Below are 26000 nucleotides of genomic sequence, written 5' to 3'. Positions count from 1 at the left end.
GAGCTAGTAGTTTATAAGACTCTGATACCTGTTTTTCTTGAAATTTCAACTATCTCTTGGGCCCTGTGATCTCAGAATACTGACTTCAAATTCACTGGTTAGAAATACTGATAAGTCCTTCAAGAAGTAAATTAATTTTCCTGCTGAAGATACTAAGTGAACATAAGAGTAGAATCATATATTTGAGTATTAGAACTTATTTCCATTCTCATTGGTTAAGTTCAATCACCTGCTTTATTTTCCTTAACAGGAAAGTAAAGGTCTGTCAACATGTACTATCTTTGTTTATCTGTGGTACTTTGTTTTGAGCTGTGTACTACTGTTTAACATTTGCATGTTACTTATTTTTAGTTTCTAAATGTATATTGGAATGTATATTTTATACTATGTACTGTCTCTAAAATAAATCTATGACATTATGTATTATATAACTAATAGCATCTCTGAAAGAAGACTATGGACGGACACATCTCCAAATCGTCCCTGTAGGCTGGCAAAGCTTTCAGTATGGGGTTATCCCTTACTTGGTGATTAGAAGTCATCAAGGAAATAGAACAGGATATTCTGTCTGAAACTAGTATTCGTTTAACACCATTTTGTGTGTATATGGTAGTAGTGGGGTTTGAATACAGGACTCGGAACTTGCATGGCCGACGCTCCCACACTTTTTGCTTTTAAATAGGGTCTTGATTTTTGCCTAAGCATGGTTGGTTGAATGTGCAATCCTAGTTGTATACTTAAGTAGTTGGGAATGTCAGATGCATAGCATTGTGCCCAGTTTTTTATCTGAGGTAGAGTTTTTGGATCTTTTTTCTGAGGCTGGCCTTAAATCTTGATCCTTCCCCATGTTAGCCTTGAAAGTAGGAGGATTACAGACATGTGAGCCACTGAACCTCATCAACTAACACTTCCTGTATAAAGTCTTTGCAAAATGGTTTTTATAATGTTCAACACAACCAATTATTAAAGTCAATTGTAAGTCAGTGAAAATACCACTAAACTGAAGAATGAAACTGTTTTGCTTCTTCTCTTGAATTGACAAGTATTTGCTGTGTGATCCTGATAGATGGCTTCCTTTACCTTGATGACTTTCTGTTCACTATTAAGGAAAATATGGAAACAGTAGGCTTCTTGTGTTTTTCATGATAATTTTATAACTGTGGCACATAGCAGGTACTCTATGAATACCTGCTGAGTTTTTTTTCTTGTTTTGCTCTATAGTCTCACACAATCTTTGTTTACTTTGGGTCAGGAAAATAATTGAAAATTGTTGTAATACTATCATAGTTAAATAGTAGAAGTATGACTTAAGTAACTGACAAATGTTCATTTTATGAAAGTTGTACTGTCTCTTTAAAGAAAGACATTTGTAATAATGTACCTTACGATTTTTTTGTAGGAAGAACAAAATAGAGGCAAGCCCAACTGGGAGCATCTAAATGAAGATTTACATGTATTAATCACTGTAGAAGATGCTCAGAACAGAGCAGAAATCAAACTGAAGAGAGCAGTTGAAGAAGTGAAGAAATTACTGGTACCTGCAGTAAGTAATTATTTCCAAATCTCAGATTTGGGTCTCTTTTTCCTGATTGTTTGTTTGTTTAGCACTAGTATCAGGATTTGAACTCAGGACTTGGTTCTTGGCACTTAGTTGGCATACTTGCCCAGCTGGTGCTCTACTACTTGAGTCATGCTTCCAGAATAGCTTTTTGCTGGTGATTTTGGAGATAGAAGGAGTTTTCTGACTTTTCATCCCAAGCTGGCCTTAAACCATGATCCTCCAGATTTCAGCCCTGAGTAGCTAGGATTACAGGTATGAGCCACTGGGGCTCAGCTTTATTTCCTTTTTTCAGGTTAGTCTTAAATTATTAGATTCCCAATCTTAATGAAATATAGGTTACTTGTTTTTTTTTTTTTTTTTAGATTGTAAAAGTAACATGGCTCATTCAATGTAGTGTGAACAACAGACATTGTTCAGATCTTTCACTGGGAGCGTATTTTGGAACGGAAGTGGTGGGGGGGTTTGGTTAGGGGGAGGATAAAAAAATCAGTTAATCTACTTTTCAAAAGTAGTGGTCAGGGGGCTGGGAAGGTGGCTCAGTGGTAGAGTGCTTACCTGGCATGCATGAGGCCCTGGGTTTGATTCCTCAGCACCACATAAGCAGAAAAAGCCAGAAGTGTTGCTGTGGCTCAAGTGATAGAGCACTAGCCTTGAGCTGAAGAGCTGAGGGACAGTGCCCAGGCCCAGAGTTCAGGCCCCACAACCGACCAAAAAGAAAAGTAATGGTCAGTTTTTGAATCTTCCTGTCATGATGAAAGTGTAGACAGATGGAAACTTTTGTTTAGCGATTGCTGATGATTGTGTAGAAGTATATACAACTAATGATAACTTGATGAGCTGAATTTGTAGGAGGACCAACTTACTTGAATTGCCAGTGGGTGCCTGGTAGTTTTCCTGGCCCATCATTGGCAAGATTAATGTTCCATAGTGGAACTTCCTCAGAGTACAGCAAAATGTTTTCTAAATAAAAATAGGGGCTGAATTTTACTTGTTTTAGAAGACACTATTTTGAGCACTTTCGTATGTTACTCTTTTAAGATAAGACTTTTATTAGAGTTCATATTTAAGAATCTTTAATACTTTCTGGAGGATAACACATAAGTAATTGTCAGGACATCCCACTGCCTGCCAACTCTTCCCATTCTCTTCCCTCAGCTCCCCTTCCTTGCCTCTGCTCATTATTGCTGGATAATAGTAGAGCATTATCTTTTTCAATGGGAATTGGAAGGTAAATTTCATTTTTTTCCTGCATTACTATTAAAATTTCATGTTAATGAAAATGCTAGGTATCTATCGAGACACCAGCTGTCTACATTAAAAAACTGGGAATAGCTGGATGCTGGTGACTCATGCCTGTAATCAGTTACTTAGGAGGCTGAGATCTGAGGTTCATGGTTTGAAGCCAGCCCAGGCAGTATGAGACTCTTATCTCCAATAAACTGCCTAGGAAAAGCTGGAAGTGGCACTGTGGCTTAAGTGGTAGGGCCCTAGCTTTCAGCACAAAGGCACTCAGAGACAGCACCCTGGCCCTGTGTTCAATCTCAGGGACTGGCAAAAAAACAAAAACAAAACCAACAAAACAACTGGGAATATTACTAGTATTTATTTTGTCCAAATAAATATGTGTTGGCATTTATATAAATGAGTATCACATCTTCTGTTTTTTCTTTCTCAGAGAGTCTGTTCTTTATTTTGTTGGTAGAAATAAACAAATATCCCAAACGTTCTCCATTAATTTGATGAAGTTAATTCCTTGGAAGAAAAAAAAAAGTTCACGTAAATTCTAGTGGTAGGTCATATTAAAACAAAAACAATAGGTGAAATGTATACCAAAGCCCTTATTTGCTAAATCATGTAGGCTTCCTCTTTTTCCTTAATAAATGTTTGTTCTTGAAGAAATATATGAGTAAAGTTGTTTCTTTTTTTGTGAACACAGCTGTTTCATGATCAGAAAACATAATGCTAGCTGTTTGTTACCAAGAGTATAGTTTTGTGTTACACTAAATGAATGAGTTCACCTATCAGACCAAATAGACCAATGTATGTACCTGTTAGATTATTCTAATTATCCTTTCTATAGATAACTAGTTCTAACTGAGAAAGACTTCTGAATTAGAAGATTATGTTAATAATTAATAACTAGCTAAGGTCTTTCAGAAAGTTAGCTCTAACTTCTCTGTATGCTTCTGTATACTTTCTTATAAAATGAGATTGGGGAAAAGATATCTAAGAACCCTTTTTTTAAAAATTGTCTTTGAATATGAAAACATGCAGTAGATAAAGGGAAACAGGAAAATTCTTAAAATTTATATATTAAAGGAAAATAGCATTTTTGATGACTATTCTCTCATAGTACTTTTAAATTGTACTCCTTGAAATTATTTACCCTGAAGCTTTCTTATAATTACAAGTGATAGAATAAAAAAGACATACTTGGAGGTATGGATTCTATATAGTGATTTACAATATTTCTTACAATAATTTCTTATTCCTGTTCATATTATTTACTACTTTGTTATGAGTCTATATTAGATCATTTATTTTAATTAAACTGAATATTTTCATACTTGTGATGATACCAAAATAAGCAGAAGCTTAAACAAAACAGGAACTTTACTATATTTAGTATAATAACTTTACTGTATTTACTATAATTAACCAGTACTGCCTCTATGATTCTTACCTCTGTATAAGAGATGTTTGAATTAGACTTTTATACAAAATGATATTTGTGCTAACATGATGTTAAGTGTGCTTTTGTGAATATCCTATGTATTTTGTTGTCAGCTTGATGAAACTGTCCACTTTTGGAGTTCCAGGGACCCTGTTTATTGTTCTGGGATGGCTGTTAACCCTGGGCCATCATGGTCCTTGGCAGAACCCCGCATTCATCCAGTCACATGTTTTTGCAATCCATAGTATGGAAGTAAGCATTTCATATTCAGGAGAGAGGCTATTGACAGGAAAGGGAAGCCTTATTTTCAGTACCTAACTGGCCATTTTTCTAATTCTGACTGAATTTCAATTAGTACTGTTTCTCACTGCTTGAGAAAAACTGGTCTGTATTTGGTAATGATTTACTGATCCTCGAATTAGTGAAATAGAGAAGTTCCTCACAATAAGAACTTAATTCATTGGTTTTTATCTTTGCATCCATTAATTTAATCACTGTCCAATCCTACTTTGAAAACAAAATTAACGGTTGCAATTGTTTCTTTATTATGGAAACATAGATATACATGTTAATAGGTGTGATACTTGGTATTTGTACATAATGTGTGGTGATCAAATCAGATTAACATCTTCCACCTCAAATATTTATCATTTCTTTGTATTGGAACTTTTCCTTCTAGTTATCTTGAAATAATAAGTTACTGTTAATTATAGTTACCCTTCCGTACCACTAACCCACCCCGATTTCCCTTCCTCCTACCATCTCTAGTCTGATATCTTGAGTTGCCATTCCATTGTGCTCCAAACAGGTGTTTTCTAATTTTCTTGACTATTGTATGAAAAATATTTGAAAATTTGCTGTAGATTTCATCTCTCAAAATTTAATTTGAGTATAGTGGTGCTTGAAAATTTGTTATTTTCAGTAATAGATATTAACCATGGGGATTGGTAGAAGTTATAGGCCTTTTGTGTTTGCAGTAATCACTTCTGCCTTTCCCTTCTTAGGCTCTGTTAATACATTTTGTAGTTCATAACCACATATCATGCCAGAAAAAAAACCCAAGTTCAGTTGAGTTACTTTTTATCTCATGTGTGTTCACTTCTGTCATCCACTTCCTCTCCCTTATTCCAGCCAGTTTTGTTACCACAGAATCTCACAATTCATGCTTTTACTTAGTCTTTAAAACCCTCAAACCCATCTTTACATTTTAGTCTCTGTGATTTTTCCCCTGCTTAAAAACAAGTTAATAAGTATATATCTATCTTTGTGTATGTGTGTGTATATGTATATACACACAAAATGCCTTAGTGGTTCTCTTTTACTCTGAGAAAAGAATGTAAAATACATTAGCATAGCCTATAGGTTCCTTTTTATGATTTGCTATGCTTTTCAGGATTAATTTGTATTCTTATCTGTCCCTAAAACGTAAGTTCATATGGTCTCACTGCATATTAGACTAACAAACTGAATCATTTTTAATATTTTGGATCTTCAACAAGTTTACTGCATACTTACTATAGGCTAGACACTCTAGTTTTGTTTTTGTTTTTGGTTGATCATGGGGCTTGAACGCTGGGCCTGGGCACTGCTGTCCTTCAGCTCTTCAGCTCAAGGCTAGCGCTCTACCACTTGAGCCACAGCACCACTTCCTAGACACTCTAGTTTTGAGTGTACTAAATGGTTAGATAAACCTGACCAATATGATACTTGCTATCTTGAAACATACCTTTAGAGTTTGATTATTAATAGTAAGAAAAACAGATAAACTGTATTGATTGTAATAAAATACTGTAAAAATATAAAAGGGAATGAAGAGATCAAGAACCATGGAATAAGAAAATAATGTTTTATTGGAGGAGGAGGATGACAACATGCTTCTGAGATGGCATCATTTAAGAAATACCTGAGTGAAATGTGACTTCATTTGGATTAGCAAGTTTAGTGAGGAAGGTGAAGAAAGGTGAAAGGTCAAGTCTGTGGCAAGAATTAACAATGACAGATTGCAGGATCTGTGATATTTGGCTTTATTCTGGCATGAGAAAAGCTATTGGAAGAATTTGAAAGTATCATGGCAATAAGTAGTAAATAAGCCAACGCGGAAGTTTTTGTAGTTGAATGAGAGATGAAAGTAACTTAAGTTGGAGGAGCTGAGAGGCTCTTGCATGGCAAGTGTACTTTGGAGAAGAAATGGACAGGGATTATGATTTTTGTGATAATGAGATGTGATGGTGACTTGAACCTTTTTTCTTTTTCGGGGAATGCTAGTTTTGGGGCTTGAACTGAGAGCCAGGCAATGTCTTTAACCTTTTTTTTTTTTTCTTTTTCAAGACTATCACTCCACCACTTGAGCCACAGCTCTACTTCCAGCTTTTTTTTTTTTTTTTTTTGATGATTAATTTAGTTGGAGCCAACTGTTTGGAAATGTAAAACTTGAAATATCAAATGCTGACATTTCATTATAACAGAGAGTAATTCAGTGAGGACATGGACCCCCAGGGTATAGGAAGGAAATAAGGAACCATCATACAGAATCTGGAAAATCGTTAGAACTGGGAGATCAGATGTGTAGAAGGAATGTCCAAGGTCTGAACTGGTGTTCCATGTCAGAAAGAAGAGAGATCAGCAAGGAAGGCCACAAAGGAGGAACCTCTTGGGTAGAGGAAAACCAGGAACCAGTCCTAGTAGTAGAATCCCTTTTTCATACAATTTGTTTAGAATAGAACTGGAATTGGCCTAGCCAATTGACCACGCTAGCTTAGCAGGTAGCTAGCTAGTGTACTCTCTTCCTTCCTTCTTTTTCTTTCTTTACTTCATTCCTTTTATCTTCTTTTCTTCTCCATCTCCCCTCCACAGCAGTTTGCAACAGTGAACATTTCCCTTCGTACCAGTGAAGAGATGCTGTATAAATTTGTTCAGCAGTTGATATATTCGTCTATATGTACTTAGGATACATCTCTTGAAGTAGAGTTATAGAATTTCTAAGTTAAAAGCAAATTGATTTTAATTTTTAATACTTAATAAAATTTCTAAGATGGCATTGCAGAAAATTTGTGCTTACACTAATTAGTCTGGCCAGCATTGCATGAAAATCCTAGTTGTCCCACAATGTCAAATCCTAGGGTGTTAAATCTTTGTTCATGATTTTTAAAACTATTTAATATTAGCCTTTTCTTTCTCCTCCCTCACCCACCAGGGGGTTGTGTTGTTTTGTTTCATTTTGTTTTGAAGATAAGGTCTTACCAGATAACCTCTGGACTATTGGTATGAGGCACTATGATCAGGCTATCTTGTATAGGAAGAACTTGTGTGTTATAGATATTTTCATTATATAAAAATTTTGACTTTTCAACTTATACACAGCATATAGTTTCATATCATTTTTATGTGGAGTATTTTCTTTCTTATGTTACCATTTAATGTTAAATTTACAGCTGAATCCTAGAAATGTCCTAAATTTCTTACCATGCCATAGGGATAATTCTTTTCTGGAAAGATGTTGGACAGCATTGTACCCATTTTGTTTAGAGATCTAAATCCAAGAGTGTGAGAATATTTGCTGACTTTTAAGCTTCATAAATCTGATAAGTTGTGTCTCTACTCCTTAACGATGTAGTTCTGATTTTTTTCTCATAATTTTGAAGATTTGAATATAATTTGTATTTTACATGTAACTGTTTAGTAAATAAATTCTGATTGTTTTAATTTAAATTTGGATATTTAGGGATTAGAGGTATTGCTTGGTTTGCAGAGTCCTTGCCAGTGAACAAAAGTGATAGGTTACTGAGTTTTAGTCCCAGTCTCACCACCACTCCCCTCCCCCCCAAAAAAAGAATTGGTTTTTAAATAACACTGTAAAGTACAGCCTTCTCTTTTTAAACAGCAGCATACAATCAACTCTCAACATTATTAGGAATACTGGTATTTTTCCATAAAATAGTCTACTGTCCTAATTCAACTAAAATTAATAAAGGTTTTTAGAAATCAAATAATACTTATAACTTATCATGGAAATAACATTTTTATTTTAGGTAGAATCTATTTAGACAGTGATATTAGGTTTAACTTTAATCCTTTTGTTTCCTAAATCACAAATTGTGTAATAATTATACGGAGTAGTAGTATTAATTTTATCTTACAATTCTGTATCTGTTCAAATGCTCACAAAAATGTTCTTCATCATAAGAACAATTAGTCTAGTTATTTTAATCTCCATTTCATTAGAAAAACTATATCTCTAGGTCCACTATATTATTAATTACATTGCAGCATTTTGTGAAAGCTTTAAGTTTTACTGACTGATAAAGACAGTGTCCTGATGGTGCTAATCTGCAGTAAAGGTCATCTTTGGTTGAAGTTTACCTTCACATATTTCCTGCATATGATTCTCCTTGGTTGAAGCAGTCTCCTGTTTTCCATCATTCCTTTCAAGCCATTCTCCCATTAGTTAGCAAGTGTCATAGTTTTAAAAAATTTTTAATATATATGTTCATTGTAGAAATACTGAACAGAGGGGTTACAGTTACACGAGTAAGGTGATAACTACATTTCCTATCGAGCATTGTGACTTCCTCCTTTCTTTACCCCTACTATCACTTCCCTCCCCAGTAATACAGTTTTAAAATGTAAAATTACTAGTTGTTGATTTTTTAAAATCAACAGCAACAGGAGCTGGGAAGGTGGCTCAGTGGTAGAGCGCTTGCCTTGCATGCATGAGGCCCTGGGTTCGATTCCTCAGCACCACATAAGCAAAAAGAAAAAAGCCGGAAGTGGCGCTGTGGCTCAAGTGGTAGAGCACTAGCCTTGAGCTGAAGAGCTGAGGGACAGCACGCAGGCCCAGAGTTCAGGCCCCACGACCAGACCCCCCTTTCATTATGTCAGGGGTAGACACTGATACAAAGAAGTGCTTTAAGTATTTTTAATTTTGCTTTTTTACAAGTTTCTTTACAGTTCTGTTATGTAGTTGCTAATATAATATAGCCCTTATAATTTTCAGTAGACAAATGACATTTTAAGCCTAACAGATTAATAATCATATATACACTTTGAACAGAAGACTATGCACTTGGAACAGAAAGGCTTTTAAACATGTTCAGCTGATTTAGTTCAGCTAGAAACCTTGTGAACCCTCACAGTATCTATATCTATGTTGACCTGTTTAACTAAAAGTTCATCTTGACATTTCCCTTCTGTGTTCACAAATATAACTACAAAGTTCTGTGAGTTATATAATAATGTTACTTTTATGTAGTAGTTATCAAATTACTTTATGTTTAGTCCTCATAGGATAATATAATAACTATGATATATATTAATCTATATTAATCTGATTCTATCTCCTAATTTACTATTCTCACAAATTCACAAATCTAGGTTTTTTAAAATTTTTGTTGCATTAGTTTGTTAATTTGTTAAAAACTCCCAGTTTGATGTTTGTAACAACAATATGTCTATAGTCTATTTAAATCCTTCCATCCTTTCTGAATTCTTGAGTATATTTCAGTTTGTATATATTTTAGATTTAAGTCATTTGTCAGACAAAACCTTTTTTCTGTCTTCCTACCTTCTGTTGTATTTGTGTTTTTGTGGAAAGGCTTTTACATTTGAATACAGTCACCAGAATAATTAAAGAGCTATTTGGATTTTCTCTGTATTGTCATCTTGCTTGTCAAATAAGGGCTGTAGGATCTGTAGTCGTGATTTTTTATTAAATATTTATGACTTGATTTTTCTTGATCAACTTAGCTCAAGAATATTATTAATGCTAGAAGGCTTTTCTGTTTGGTTTTGCTGATTTTTCAGGTTTTTTGTTGTTGTTGTTATTGTCGTTTTTGTCGGTTATGGGCCTGAACTCTGGGCCTGGGCACTGTCCCTCAGATTTTCAGTTCAAGGCTAGCACTCTATCACTTGAACCACAGCGCCACTTCCGGCTTTTTTCTGCTTATGTGGTGCTGACAAATCGAACCCAGGGCCTCATACAAACAAGGCAAGCACTCTACCACTGAACCACCTTCTCAGCTCCAGATTTTTCAGTTTTTGTGTGATAGATTCTACTTTTCTTCTACTTGATTTGAGTGTAGTTTTATTTGGGGATTTCAAAAATAGAAGATTGATGATTTAGACCTTTTGTAAAAATTGTAGCTGTGTCCCATAAATGTTTATATTTATTTACATCATTCATTCATAATGTTTTTGAGTTTCTTTCTAGATTTTTTAATTTCATCTATGTTTATTCCAAGTGTTTGAAAATCTTTTATTTTAGCAGCAAAATGTATTGTATTTTATGTGCTTTTTAGCCTTTTTGAATCTAATTATAAGGAGCTTCCCCCCCTTTTTTTTATTGAGGAGGAGCAGTTCTAGAGATTAAACCCAGACTTCATACATCCTAAGTAGACATTCTATGACAGCTAAATCGTACCTAGATTATGACTTTTTAAGTAGACTAGCATCCATTCATTTGTCATTACTCACACTAGTTTTTCTCCTTGATGGCATTAAAAGAGCCATAAACGTGTTTACACGTGTGTGTGTGTGTGTGTGTGTGTGTGTGTGTGTGTGTGGTCACACATATATTCATGTATCTATAACTCAGTCTATAGGAACAGGTTTTGGAATTAAACAGATTTCATTATGCTTCATTTTATTTTTGTGGGGCTTGGGTCTTGAACTCTGGGCCTGAGTGCTGTCTTTCAGCTCTTCATCTCAATGCTAGCTCTCTACCACTTGAGCTACATACAGCACCACTTCTGGTTTTCTGATGATTTATTGGAGATAAGAGCCTCACAAACTTTTTGCCCTGGGTGGTAGCTAGGATTACAGGCGTGAGCCACCAGCGCCTGTCTGGTTTATTTTTTGACTTAAGAGCAAGTTTCCTCCTGTTGTAAGTTTGAAGTTATTTTTTTCCCTCTAAAATACCATTGTTTCATGCAGCCCATTTTCAAGAGACAGTACCAAGTAAGGTTTAGTTGCCCTAGATGGACATGTAGCAGCAGCAGTTAGTTACTCTTTTAGCCTTTGGAAGTGCACTTTTCATGTCCTCCTTTCCTCCCTATGTTCTTATAAGCTGCCTTGGATCCATCATCTCTGCAGCTGTTATCTGATCATTGTAATTGCACAGAAGCACTAAGTAAAATCAAAACAACTCTTTTTTGGCCCACAAAATGTGCTTGCTTTGCTAGTCCATCAGTATACATTATTATTAACAGTAAGATAGTAGCCTCCCCCCGAAAAAAAAAAATATCCCTTAACATTACTTAAAATTTTCAGTGTGTGTCAAAGTATGTCTCACACAGGCACATACTTCTGTGAGTATGCCTCAGGTGTCAGATATCTTTGGCTTTTTAAATTGATTCCCACTTCATTTTGTTGAAAAATATTAAAATAATTATAATTATTAGATAAGAGTTTATGTTGATACATATCCTTTGACTTTTTCTCTTCTGGACCTTCTAGAAAAGAAGAATACAAGAATAGTGAAATACAAAATACAAGAATAGTGAAATTAGAAAATTGCTGCTGGTGTGAAGACTAAGAAAGTAGAGATGAGGGATATATACTTAATTTTGCATGTTCTCTGTATAATATTTTTCCTCCTTTGTATAAGAATATAGGCAAAAGGTTTCTGCTGGAGAATTAAAGTAGTGCTAGTCTTTATTGGGTAACTTGATCATTTCAGGCAGTACAAGTTTGCATTGTCTCATAATTTAAGACAGACTTCAACAAGCGAGATATTACCAACATTAGACAATTCATAAATTATTTTTGAGCTGTATAACTAGTCTACCTGTATAACTTTGTGGTAGCTAGAGTCCCTCTCTGCTACTTTCTCTTGATGTTTACTTACAGGTATTCAAGAACCTGAAAGCAAATCATTTTTAATATATATTTGATCATGTATGTGGGGTACTCACAAAGTTTTTTCATTCATGGTTGCTGCTCTACCACTGTGTTACTTCCACTCTAGTTTTTTTGCAGATGAATTAGAGATAACAAGTTTCACAAACTTTTTTGCCTAGGCTGGTTTAGTGCCATGATCCTCAAATCTTAGCTTCCTTCATAGCTAGGGCATGAACCACAAGCACCTAGTTACAGAGAATCTTTTCAATAAAAGCATTTACACACATAAGAAATAACTATTTAAAATTAAATAATTGATCTTAAAAAGTAAACTTCCATCTAAGAATATTGAAATGTAAGTTGTTAATTCAGGGAATATTATAAAATTTGAAAGTATTTATCAGAGCAAATCGTTCTTTTACATTTTAGAAATACTATAGGTGTCACTTTCATTGAAATTTAGGAAGATATTAGAGAAATAAGATGTTTCACAAAATACATGCTTAACAGTTCCCTTTTTGCTAGATACTGGTGGCTCACACTAGCAGTCTAGCTACTTAAGGAGACTTACATTAGAGAATTGCAGTTCAAAGCCAGGCTGAGGCAGAAAAGTCTACAAGAGTCCGTCTTCAATTAACCAGCAAGAAAGCCTATCTAGAGCATGAAGTCCTGAGTTTTAAGCCATAGTTCAAATTCTAGCACATACATCATACACGCATACCAACCTAAAAATAAGTCATGTCCACTTGTCATGTCTTCCATAGGTTCTCTTTTTGTTTAATGGCCTATGCACATTTCTCATAAATGTGTTAATTATAAACTTTTAACTTTGTTGACTTCACAAATGAGACAACTTGACTACACGATAATTTTAAGAAAAAAAATTTAAATATAAGTTAATGAACTGATGGTGTCACATTTACTCTTGGCGAACTATTTGTAATCTATGTTATTGTCGGTCTCTTTTGATTTTCTTGGGAGAGAAGAAGGCAAGTATTAAAATACATGTGTAGCTGGTGATGTGCCTGGTGGAACTTCAACATGAGCACTTATGAAGGAGGTGTTCCTTATTCCTTGTGCCATGCACAGCCATTTTAATCTGAATGGAAAATCTGTCGAGGGACCTGAGTACAGTAATTAGCAGTCTCTTCAGAATGTCAGAGCAGAATTACCATTGTAATGGTTTTAGCTGCAGGATAAAAGGATTGAATTTGGGTTTGCCTGTCTGCCAAACTAAATGAGTTGCCATGGGAATTTTCAAATGTGAGAGGCGTTTACTTAAAGCAATTTGGCGGGTCTGCATAAACTCATAAATTGTGTGTTTGAAAGAAGCCAGTCCTTTCTTAGGTCCTATAGGGAAAGCTAGATAGGAGGAGGATAGCCTCTTAAATCCTTAATAAATCAGTCCCAGCTTCTCTGCAGGCCACCAGCTTATTAAAGTTGCTTGTTCACTAAATGTAATACAGAAGCATACAAAAAAACACTTTTTCCCAAATCTGTGGAGAAACAGGTGACAGTTCTAGACATACATGTCCTTCCTACATTAAGCATATGTATAATTAAAGATATTGAAATTATTTGTTTGCTTTTACTCACCTTAAACTGACACTAATTTGAGTCTCATTCAGTATTGATAGTAAATATATTTTTAAAATTATCTTATCTCACAAAGCATTTTTTGTTTGGAAAACAAGTATGTTATTCAGGCTGACAATGTATTATTGAGGCTGCATGTAAGTATCTTTAGGAGTTTCACTTGCCCCTTTTTCTCAATAGAATTGGATTTTAGTATATGACTGAAAAATGCTCCCCTAAATGCCTTTGGTGGGGGGTGGGGAATCATAACTTTAGCCTGTGTTACCTTACTTGCCCTTGAGATATTAGTAACAATATAATTTTGTTGGTGTTTAGTAAACCTGAAGTATTTAAATTCTGAGATTGTACAATTACCTTGCAAAGTAATTCATATTGGGAGAGCCTACTAGGTTACAGTTTCTTAAAATAGTAATTTGGTTATTGCTAAATCTGGTAGCCTAAAAATGTAGATACATCTTTCAAAGGTGATTTACAAGCCGGGCGCTGGTGGTGGCTCACTAGCTATTCAGGAGGCTGAGATCTGGGGATTGAAGTTTAAAGCCAGCTCTGGCAGAAAAATCTATGAGACTTATCTCCAGTAAACAACTCAGAAAAAGGTGGAAGTGGTGCTGTGGTTCAAGTGGTAGAGTGCTAGCCTTCAGCACAAAGAGCCTCAGGGACATTTCCCAGACTGAGTTCAAGCCCCAAGACCAGCAAAAAAAAAAGTGTTTTACAAAAGAGATTCAGATATATTAGGATAGAATGGTTGTTTAATTTACTGGAGCAATGATAAACATTTTTATAAGTTCAGTAAACACTTTTTCGTGTATACATTGATCTTTACTACTTACTATGTGATTACCCATCCGTTTTATCTGATTAAAAATCTTGCACTCGTAAGATTTGTTAATCTATTTGATAAACTTAATGACCCATAAGTTTAAAACACACACACAAATGTTACTTAAGTGTAGAACAGAGGCCATTATGCAAGTCCTTACCAAAGATCTCTTGAGTGTCTGTTGAACTCCTTCGAATCAAGTTCTGTAAGACTGCTGAGCTAGCTTCCTGTAGGGTCTCTGTGATAGCTTAGGAAACAAGAGAGGGAAAAGCACTTGCAGAAATTAAAAAGTTCTTTTTTTTTAAATCATTCAAGTCTGACTAAAATTCAGTGCAGGTTTTTATATCAATTTGTTTTTTCTCCCCTTTGGTGTTTATGTATGTTAATGATATTGGGGTTTGAACTCAGGACCTTTCACTTACTAGGCACCTTACCACTTGAACTATCTCTTTATGCTTTATAGTCGTGTTCTACATATTAGAACAGCATTTGTTTTAACTAAAATTTTGGCAATTAGTTAAAAGTATTATTTCTTTGGATAGCAATTTAGATAGCCACAGTTAAGAAATGCAGCACAGTTTATGTTTTAAGACTTAAGTCAGCATCAGCATCATACATAATTAGGTAAGATACTCAGCAGCTATATGAGCTGTTTATTGTCTGTCCTTAAAACTACAATGGAGTTTTAGTTGATGAAACTACTTGTTAATAATATGTCATGACTTTGGTAATGAAACAGCTTTTACAAAGAGACTCTGCAAGAATAACACCCTTTTTCAGTCTTATAAGAATTCATTGTAGCACAATTCCTTGAAGTAAGGATCTACTCAGTTTTACAAATAGTTCATTTAGCTTATAACACTAGATTTGAGGTGTTGCAAGTATAAAATAAGATATTCTGATCATAGAAAAAAAAATATGTTCCTTAAAGTCTCATACATTTATATGGGACTGAGGGTATAGCTCATGTACTAGAGCATTTGCCTAGCATAGAAGAGGCCCTGGGTTCAATTCTCAGTACCACAATGGAAAAAATAAAAAAAAGAGAAAAACAAAAAACCTTTATTGTTTATGTAGGAAGTCCTGTTTTCAACCTTACATTCCATGAATCTCTCAGAATTTTCCTGTTGAATTTATTGTAGAGCACTTTATATGTGCTTTAAACTATTAATTCTTAAATATTAGTGTTTATATATCATAATTGAATAAGCTCCACAGTGGCAGGATAATGCATTTTAGATGTTTTACATTTCCCTGCTAAATGTACATTGTGTTGTTCCATGTAGCCACTGTAAAGTTAATATAAAATATATGTTGATAATTTAATTTTCTAGGTAATTAAAGTGTATTTAATAGAAAAATGAGTAAAATATCTCTTCAGTTCAATTATTTTCATACCTCCCTTTAATTTGTTTGCATGCCCTTCTGATGGTTGGTAAGTAGCATCATGTTCCTTATATATAGGCAAAACCTTTATAATCCATCTACTTTGTACTAGTCTAACTTACTGGATTGGCAAAAGTTAAGAAAACCAAATGTCCCTTATTTAATTTGTTTGCAGTTTTAACTCAATTTTTTGACATTTCGAATGTCCTATATTGTTTTTATTAACATGCTAAAAATGTACTTCAGTGGTATATTAATGATTCACATAAGTATTTCAATACAAAAGATTATTTCATAAAACTTACTGGGTAGCTTATATTATTCCTTGATTTTCTTCTGACAATTTTATAATGGAATCTTTAAAAATTTCAAAATTAATTTAAATTATCTCATTTATTAGTAAACAAGATTCCTTTATGGAAATTGCCTTTAAAACTATGTTGACAAATATAGATAGATATTTTTTGATTTCTTAATATTTTATGTATATAGAAAAACAATTTTTAATATAAATAAAATACAAAAATAACTGTTGATTTTAGTTATGCCTTTAAACTGACATAGCATTAGCTTAGTTTTGAGTAACCCTTTATAGTATATAATATCTGGGCAATTTGGAAAATTTGAAAATTAGTTTACTTTATGATACTAATATTTTATAAATTTTCCTATTAAGGATGATAATATGCTTGGTTTAAATAACTTTGAAAACTGAGTTTATCATTTGTAGAATTTCAGCATATCTGTGGAGATTGAAAGAAGCCAAAACAATTCACTTCTATTGAGAAACTGTTCACCAGGTTAGAAACCAAGACTTACTTTTGGTAATAAAAATAAGAATGCAGTTAGCTGAGTTACCTAATTTCTCATTTGATCACTTGATGTTTGCTCTTCAGCAATGTCATGTTCTATACTTAGATACTTTTCAGAGTGACCCTTCACTTCCAAGTTGTTGTTCCTGGACCTTCAGTTACCATTTCTTCTGGTCTAGAACTCCAGATAAGATGTATATTCAGTTCATTGTCTGTATGCAGTTAAGGCATGTCAGAAACCATATCACATGTTTTTCTGCCTCTTTTGTGATTCCTCCCTAAAAAAAAAAAAAGCCTAGGCATTGCCTAGGAGTCATCTACTTTCATTCCACCTCTATTATGGATAAGCTGTCCCTGCTTCTTTTCCATTACTTTATCACCCAGTTCAGATTCTTCTCGCATTTACACATATCTATATCTTTCCTAATGTACTGAGTCTGTTCCTGTGGTAGTGTTTCTGTCACCACATGATAAAATTATATAACATTAATAGCTCATGTTCATCTTATGTGTGTTGTATTGCCATCTTGTTTCATACAATTTCTTCCTTATTTAAACCCACACATATTAAAATAACATGCAGTTCCTAAAGCAGTCTGTGTATACTTAGTGTACAATAGTTTACTTACGTTTTTAGGAAATGAGAATTGGAGATTCTAATACAGTATCCAAATGGATGATGTGTGCAGTGAACAAATCTCTCTAACAACTCCTAGGATATAAGCACTTCTCTCAAATCCTAGTATTAGACACCCTATGCCAATAATATAATACTTATATATTTTTATTGCAATTGAGTTTTTATTTATCCCACTACCTGGGAGCATTTTAGTGGTACAGTACACATGGAACCCATTTCATCGTAGTATCTTGTTCCTACTGGCTGTTCCTATATGTAACTAAATATATATAACTAAATATAGAGTGCTACTATTATTAAGACAGAACCTGGTTAGTGACTAGATTTTCACAACAAAATAGGAATTCACACTTGAACATATCAGGTAAAGATACATTCATCTACCTAGGTCTTCTTATGGAAGAAGTTTAAGCTGCAAATGTTAGTTTGAGTTGATCTTGGCTAAAAGCTGAAGATGCTAAGGAAAGAGAAAAACCTTAGGACTGACTTAAAGCATTTCAACATAGCAATTCCCAGGATGTGGAGGCATGAAGCACAAAGGAGAAAAACCAGGAGAATAAGATGGAGCAACAATTGGCAGGAGTCAACTTTAGATAGGAGTCAGTCTACAGAGGCAAGAATAATAAGACTGACCAAAGCTGCCAGTTTGATGTAATGTTTGTAAAGTTTGTGTTAATAATCATGGTGAGAAATGATGAGAAAGATGAGAACGAAACCTCTTTGGAAGTAAAAGGAAGAATGGATTGTGTAGAGAACTGTGCAGTTACAGAGATAAGGAGAAAGATAAGCAGTGACCTGTAGAGACATATTATCTGGAGCTTTTTTTTTTAAGGATGAGAGATTTGTTTTCAATTTGGAAGATACACAGTAGAGGGAGAGAGAGATTGAGAGACATTGTAATTGCTCATGAAAACTTTTTTTTTTTTTTTTTTGGTCCGTTGTGGGACTTGAACTCGGGCCTGGTCACTTTTCCTAAGCTCTTCAGCTCAAGGCTAGCGCTCTACCACTTGAGCCACAGCACCACACTTTCCTTCCCGGGCTGGCTTTGAACTGTGATCCTCAAATTTCAGCCTCCTGAGTAGGATTACAGGTGTGAGCCACCAGTACTCAGCATATGAAAACTTCTTGAGAAAGTAACCACACATAGAAAGACACCTCCCCCCAATCTACCCACAAGAAGGCGAAAGGGTCCAGGAAGATGTAGACCAGAGGAGCACAGAAAATTTGTCTGGAGAGGTCAGCAAAGTGAAGGCCCATTGGATAAGGACCTAAAGAACTTTAAGCAGGTCAGTTTGCTGTAAAGGTGAAATTTCTTAGCAGTTCTGAAACAGGTGTGGAGAAATGGATAGAGAGGAGAAAGGAAAAGACTTGAGAAACATAAACCAAGAGAGAGAGCTGTCCTCTCACTTGAGTGTTTGGAATAATTTAAGACTCCTATAAGAGACTAGTAAAATTGAAAAAAAAATGTTCCCTAAAAACCTTACACTATATCTTTTAGTTTTCTGTAACTGTAAATGGATGTATATTAATGTGCAATTGTAGCACTATTTCCATTGGTTAATCAGAATTTCTTCAAAGAAATAAATACAGCTTTGTTATCTAACACGTGACTGTTAGAAGGTGTTTTAATCATCTGCTGAATTTATTAAACAAATACTGATTTATGTGTTAAATACCAGGACCCTAACTATAGACTTTAAACTGTAATCTCTCCTATAGTAAATGAAGAGATGTGCTTCTAAGAGGGTATGGTCAAACTCTACTCATGTTTAGGTTTCCACAGGGTATTGGAACCAAAGGCATAATAACAAAGTTAGCTTTTCTTCTGAGAATTTCAGGAGTCAGAGATTTTTGGGAAATCTGTTACAAAAGTAGGATATAAATACAGAGTTACTGTACAGTTACACCAAATTCTTTCTACTTCTGGGACTGAACACTTGCCTTTCTATTCACCACTAACAAGATGTTTATTATTCATATCAGATATTTAAAGCTCTAGCCATCACAACAGTAATGTCAGATAAGACTAAGCTTTCGATACTGTAATTCTTATTCTTGCCTGGGTGTGTGCATACATAATGATATTTTCCAAAATGAAAAGTAATACAGAGGTAACGTTTTAAAACTGTACATATTAGCCTGCACACACAAATATACAAGATGTAGTAAATACTAAAACTCGGCCATCCTACACTTAGTAACTGCACTGTAGGATTTCTTCATGGTTCCTTGGCTGGTGTGCTGTATGAGTAGTGCCAGGCACGGAGAGTGACCCTCAGTTTACCATTTTTGTAGCCTTTGTGGAACTAGCATATTTCAATGCAATCTAGACAATAATAGATTTTTTGTGAAGTCAGAAATTGTAGTTCGTAAAGCCTGTTTCAGCCTCCACTCAAAGAACTAGCATTTTTTGGCCCATTCAGGGAGCAATTTTTGTTTAGATTTAAAGGAGGGGAAAAAACACACACACTGGAATGGCTAAAGGAACTTACTGTCACCTTTTACAGCAAACTAAGAATAGATGACAGGAGAAAAAGCATACCAGTTTTATTAATACACAGGCACAGGGAGTTACAAAGAGTATAAAACTTAAAAGAGGGACCAGAGAATTGAAGCTTATTTTCATAGTAAACTTTAGAGCAATAGTAAATTATTTTTAGGGACAATACATGGGCCCTCAGAACAGACAGGCTGGGACATTGTCAGGGCTCTGAGGGTCTTGTTAACTCGGGTTACCTCCAGTCCAGAGTTGGCTCAGTACATTTTTAGTATGTTCCTACAAGGTCCCTACCAGTGAATTGTTTAAATTCTCAACTTCTCTAACTATCTTTTTCTTTATTCTCTTGCTCTGTGAGTTCCCAGGAGAAGAAAATTTATCACTTTATTAAAGTATATCCAAAGAATATTGTTTATATAATTATATTTTTAAGGACTCATTATTTAAAAGATTGAATGATTATAGTATGAAAAACTATTTAGTTGCTTATTTAATAAAGACGTTATTACAACTATTAAAGGAAAAAAGTCTCACTTTTGATAAAATGTAGCTGGTACTAAAAATGTTCCCTAGAAAAGTTAACATTTTCGATAATTCTTAAAATATAAGCTCCTAGATTTGGAATGATGCTATCTAAGCTTGTTTGTAAGTTCCATTTACTTCAAAAGTTTTTTCTTTCAGTTCTTATGTAGTTCTATTTTACTAGATGACCTTCCAGCAGGATTTGGAGGCCTACTAGGTACTGCCAGTGCCCAGTACTTTAGGAGACAAAGGCTGACTTAGCTATGTAGACCTGACCCTACAACTGTGTAGACCCTACTTCAAGGGGAAAAAATGATAGAATCACTATCCTTTACAATGTAAGAACTTACTGCTGTCACTTCAGTGACATATCGCTGATACCTTTTTAGAGATGCACCAGTTGTGTAACCCTCTACTTTGCTGTTCTCAACAGAGTTTGTGAGATATTTCTTGATAGCCTCAGCATGCCCTGGCCTTTTCTCAGCATTTGTGTTAATCCCTTGTATATCTTAAACATTCCTCCTGACCTTGAAGTCACAGACTGTTTTTGTGGTGGCTTGTCAGCTTCATTAGTTCTTTGTTAGAATCCTTTGGTCTATGTCTTAGAGAATTTTGATAGAATTCTCTGGTTCTAATATTGCTCTCCATGTTTTATTGTTTCCTCGATACTTTCCAATTTGCTTTTGCTGATAATTAAATTCATAGACAGAATCATTGTCACATTAGTGGAGATGTTCTTAATTTTCAGAAGATTTCGAAATACAAGCTGAACAGTAACCACAAAGAAAAGACATGGCCCAGACTCAAAATGACTGAGAAGGCTGCTAAATGTTAAGATTATAGGTTCTTAAGTAGAGGAGCTTGTTATGCATACACCTTTCCTATAAAGTGTGGTCCCACTAGTACTAAGGCCGTTGGCTCATGTATGGTCCTGCTTTTAGGTACAAGAACTAAATAGGTGGTTCTTAGTTTTAGTTGTGCATTTGACTCTTACTTTTGTAGTCAGCTCCTGTACTTTGCCTTTTTGCTATTTAAGGTGTATTTTAAGTGCTGTCCGGATTGGTCCTTGGCAAAAAAAAATAGGTTCACTACCTCTAGATCAAGAACTGTAGGTACAGATGGCCAGGTCTTAACTGACTTCACTCATAGAGGCCAGATGCTATCAGATGATTTGTGAATGAATGTCACCTTGCCTTCCTTTCCTTACTTTGTCCTGCATTAACCTGACTCTGAGGTTCAGTTTTAATTATTTGTATTGAAAATGGGTCTTTTGAAATAGCTTGCAACAATAAAGGAAAAGTTAAGATGGGAAACATCCTTCATTGCCTTCAATGTCATCATGATGACTACATCCAAAAAAGGTTTCAATGTAAGTGAAAATGGCTGTAGTTACTTAAAATTGTGGTGTACCAATAGCCTTTCTATACTCTTTTGAGATCATCAAGATTGTACTTCATAACTCAGAAATCTCAGCAGTATCTCCTAGGGGGAATATAGTTACTTTGAAGTGACCTGTAAGGAAGAAGGACATTCTATTGTTACCTCTGAAGTCTTGCAAAAACGACTGGGGTTAATTAAGTTTATCATAGATCTTCTTGGGAGAGCTCAGTACACATAGTTAACCTATCTACTTAAAACCTGTACTTGCTGGCACCTGTGGCTCATGTCAGTAATCTTAACTACTCAGGAGGCTGAGATCTTAGGATCACAGTTGAAAGCAAGGGAGTGGAGGAGTTAACCACCAAAAAGTTGTAAGTGGAGCTATATGTATGGCTCAAGTGGTAGAGTGCTAGGCTTGAGCAAAATATGCTCAGGGACAGCATCCAGGCCCTCAGTTCAGGACTGGCACCAAATAAATAAATAAATCTTTTACTTAAACTAAATTACCTAGAAGTAGCAATTGTCACAGAAAGATAACATAGACTTTTGTTGTGAATGAGGTTAGTGATATAAGAGGAGGGTTCATATATACCAATCTTAAAAATTCAGGTTGTAAAAATTATGATATAAGCCAGGCACCAGCAGCTTACACCTGTACTCCTAGCTACTCAGGTGGGTAAGATCTGAGGATCGAGGTGCCAGCCCAAGCGGAAAATCCTTAAGACTTTTATCCACCAGAAAACCTGAAGTCACTATGCCTCAAAGTAGTAGAGCACTAGCTTTGAGCAAAAATACTCAGGGACAGCACTGAAGTCCTAGTTCAAACCCTACTACCAAAAACAACAGCAGCAACAAATCACTTATCATATACATATATATATACATATATATACACACACACACATACACACACACACACACACACCGTGGAAAATGATTCATGTCTCAAAGAGGAAAAAAAAATCTGTCCTATGCTACAATGTGGGTAACTGTAATAACACTGTGCTGAGTGAAATAAGCTAGTCAGTCACAAAAAGCAGTCACAAAAAGGAAAGTATTACATGAGAGAGCTAAATAGAAATCACAGAGACAGGAGGTAGAACTGAGTGTCAGTGGTTTGGGGTAGGGAGTGATGGAAGTTGCTGTTTAACGGCTATAGTCAGTTTTGCAAAATAAAAAGATCTGTGGAGACAGATGCTTATGATGCTTATGACAATTAAAATGAACTTAATACCACTGCACTGTTGGCAGAAATGGCTAGGTAATATATTTTATGTTCTATCCATTTTACCACAATAAAGAAAATTTTAATGTAAAAAAATTCAGATGGTAGAAAATGGATATAGAGAGCCACTTGGCTTCTTACCACTCAGGAAAACAGAAAGCAGCTAAGTGTTTCAACTGATGGCAGCAACAGAGGAATTGAACTTGTACTGAGAACTAAGAAATAAAGAAGGGGGCAAGCCATCATTCAGATTTAGAAGTATTATAACCCTAGGGCTGGGACAGAATAGAAGAGGTGAGTGCTGTTTGTAGCTCTTAGGCACTTTTTTTTTTTTTTTTTTTTTTTAAGTTGAGTGTGCTGACACTGGGAGCCTGGGTGCCGTTCCTTAGCTTTTTTACTAAGTCTATTTTACCAGTTCAGCCACAACTCTACTTTTGGCTTTTTGGTCTTTATAAAGTTCAAGAGTCTCATGGACTTTCTTGCTCAAGCTGACTTGAGATCTTAGATCTCACTTTTGAGAAAGCGATATGCCAGGTTGGAACAGACCTCTGGCATCTAATGGCTCAGCTGAGTCTGGAATCTGGAAGAGTAAACAGTAGCCAGCTAGTGCTGGCAGTTTGTGATGGAAAGGACTATACAATGAGGCTAGTTCTAGGGGTGCTGGGAACGAGATGTAGGAAGCTAGAGACCACTGTCTGGCAAGTATAGAGCCGAGAAGAGCTCCACAGGCAGGGAACTGGCCCTTCTTCGCCCATCCATTTCTTTGGACTTGACTTAATATCCCACCCGTGTCTCATTGAGAGCCTTATAGGAAAGAACAGCTGGCAAAATAGAAATATTTGTAGAACCCTAGACCAAGCATTTGAAAGCATATGGCAGATGAGTTTGAAACTTAATAACTACTGCATCATTTCAGAGAAAAATTCTGAATTGTGAGAGCATAATTCTTCTACTGGCTTTACAGAATAAGTCAATTTAAGGTTCACCTGACATCTCCATTTAGATGATAAAAATCAGGCATTTCAAACCTAACCTTTCAAGACAGAACTTGTGATTCCAACTTGTTTTTAATCTCATTAAATGGAATCATATATTTTATTGATTAATGCAAAAAGTAAACGTTCTTTATTTTCTCCTTTTCCCTTATCCCTTGCATCCCCCTGAGCATCAAGCCATGTGATTTCCAGTCTTACCTTACTCTAGCACAGTTCATTGTACTTTGTCCAGACAGTGAGGCCTGTGGCCACTGTCACAAATCTTATCCAGGCCTCCAGCCATCCATGTATCGGATAACAGGGTGATCCTTAAAGACAACTTTGTCACTCCCCTGTTTAAGACCTTTTATTTCAGTTAAGTTCTGACAAGACAATTGATGGTGTTTATTAATACTAAAATCCTTTGTAAAATTTAGTCCCTATTTCTCTACTAACTTGTTAAGCTTGTATTCCCCCAGAAAGTTAGTTATATGTTTTTGATGTTTCAGAACACCGTTTTTTAGCTGTTTAAGTTTGTAGAAAAGTAAGGACCCAAAAGTGTAAAAGATGAGATGCCACACACCCATGTGTGATGAATCCTCCTGTGTCCACAGAAAGTAACATTGTTAAACTAGGATCATCAGAACAGTCTGCACTGTGAGAGAGAATATCATTTAGGGCTGGTGAAAGGTAGAATAAAAGGTAGAATAAATGAGTTGTTTCTCTAGCCTGTCTAGAAAAGCACTAGGACTATTCTAAAGGGCTGTGAAAAAAAAATGTTTTGATTGCATAACTGTAAATCTGGCTAGTTAAATTGTTCAGTTTCTTAGGTGCTAAAACTATAGTTTGAACATCTCATAGGAAATCATTTGAGTTTTTAAAAAATAAAAACTGGTTTAGAAATACCCATTTTATTTTAGTTCTTTGTAGTAAGTAAATAATACATTGTCATAGTTTTCTGTGTGTAATTTATAGTTTCCTTAAATTACTAATAACATGGCTTTTATCATTTCTAGTATGAGATATTCAGTGAAAAGATAATTGAACATGAAGGCATTGCATCATTGACAAAGATACAATGTAATTGTCAAATGGGAGGAGTTTGAATCCATGTACTTTGGTTTGGGAGCTAGTTTTGCGGTTGGCCTTCTGCACCATGGGATAAGCTAGGCTGCCCAAGGCTCAGCCATGATATAGTCCCGCCTTCATTCTAAAGAACAAAAACACCTAGATGGGAGGCTTTGTATCTAGTTACTGAAAAGCATATAAATCCTTCTTTAAAATGTTAGAACTCTTTACTCTTATACATGGCCTATTTTCTATCACTTTCACAGTTAAGCATAGCTTATGACATACTTTCATCTTACTGTGAGGTAGGTATAAGTTTAAAGTTATATACATCCTTAAATCTGTCATCTAATTATAAAACCCAGAATGGATACTTACAATACATCTTTATCCCACTTAGTGTATTTTTCTGTGTTATGAATGGATTGTTAAGTATGTTCTTTTAGACCCTATTAGAGATGTTATGTCATCTGCGGTATATTTTATTTCTGAAACTCTGTAAACCTCTAAATTTAATTTCAAGACACTTCTGTGATGCCTGAGGTTTTGGCTATTAGCAAGTGTTTATTTTTAGCCCTTGTGTCTCAAAAATGAAGTTGTTATTCATAGTGCTTTCTCTTCATAGCATATTTCCAATGTAATTCCTCTACTCTGTGACCCAGCAAAGCCACTGCTAGATAATTAGTTAAGATAAATGAAAAAACATACATTCACAAAAAAGTCTTGAATAGGTATTTTCATGGTGTCTTTATTTGCAGTGTCTCAGAATCAGAAATTACCAAATGGCTGTAGCAGAAGCATTGATAAAATATTACTGAGCTATTAAAACAAATGTATTACTGCTATCCACAATATGGATGGAAGATTGACACAAAAGTTATATTTAATTTGCTTTTGGCAAATTGAATTTCAGTATGAGAGAAATCAGATGGTTGGTGTATGAGGTCCAAGGAGATTTGGTTATTGGGAATGTTCTATCTTGATGCCCATTCATAACAACCAATCCCAGTGT

At 35.0% G+C, this 26000-nt stretch overlaps 1 protein-coding gene across 8 annotated transcripts in view; it reads left to right on the top strand.

The window, feature by feature from the left end:
- The window catches only part of Qki (QKI, KH domain containing RNA binding), a 124580-nt gene that overhangs the window by 82108 nt on the left and 16472 nt on the right, over positions 1 to 26000 (top strand). For all 8 annotated transcript variants that reach the window (XR_006148893.1, XM_042689726.1, XM_042689723.1 and 5 more), the window contains exon 4: positions 1400 to 1543. Coding sequence is in view for 7 of the 8 variants with exons in the window: in XM_042689726.1 (XP_042545660.1) it covers positions 1400 to 1543 (144 nt within the window). In the remaining variant the exon portion in view is untranslated. The remainder of the gene's footprint in view (positions 1 to 1399; positions 1544 to 26000) is intronic.

This window comes from Dipodomys spectabilis, unplaced genomic scaffold (assembly GCF_019054845.1).
Source record: "Dipodomys spectabilis isolate Male_0828 unplaced genomic scaffold, ASM1905484v1 ptg000126l, whole genome shotgun sequence".
In the NCBI taxonomy this organism is placed as follows: Eukaryota; Metazoa; Chordata; class Mammalia; order Rodentia; family Heteromyidae; genus Dipodomys; species Dipodomys spectabilis.
The sequence above is the reverse complement of the archived record's forward strand: the minus strand, read 5'-3'. Positions and strand labels throughout refer to the sequence as shown.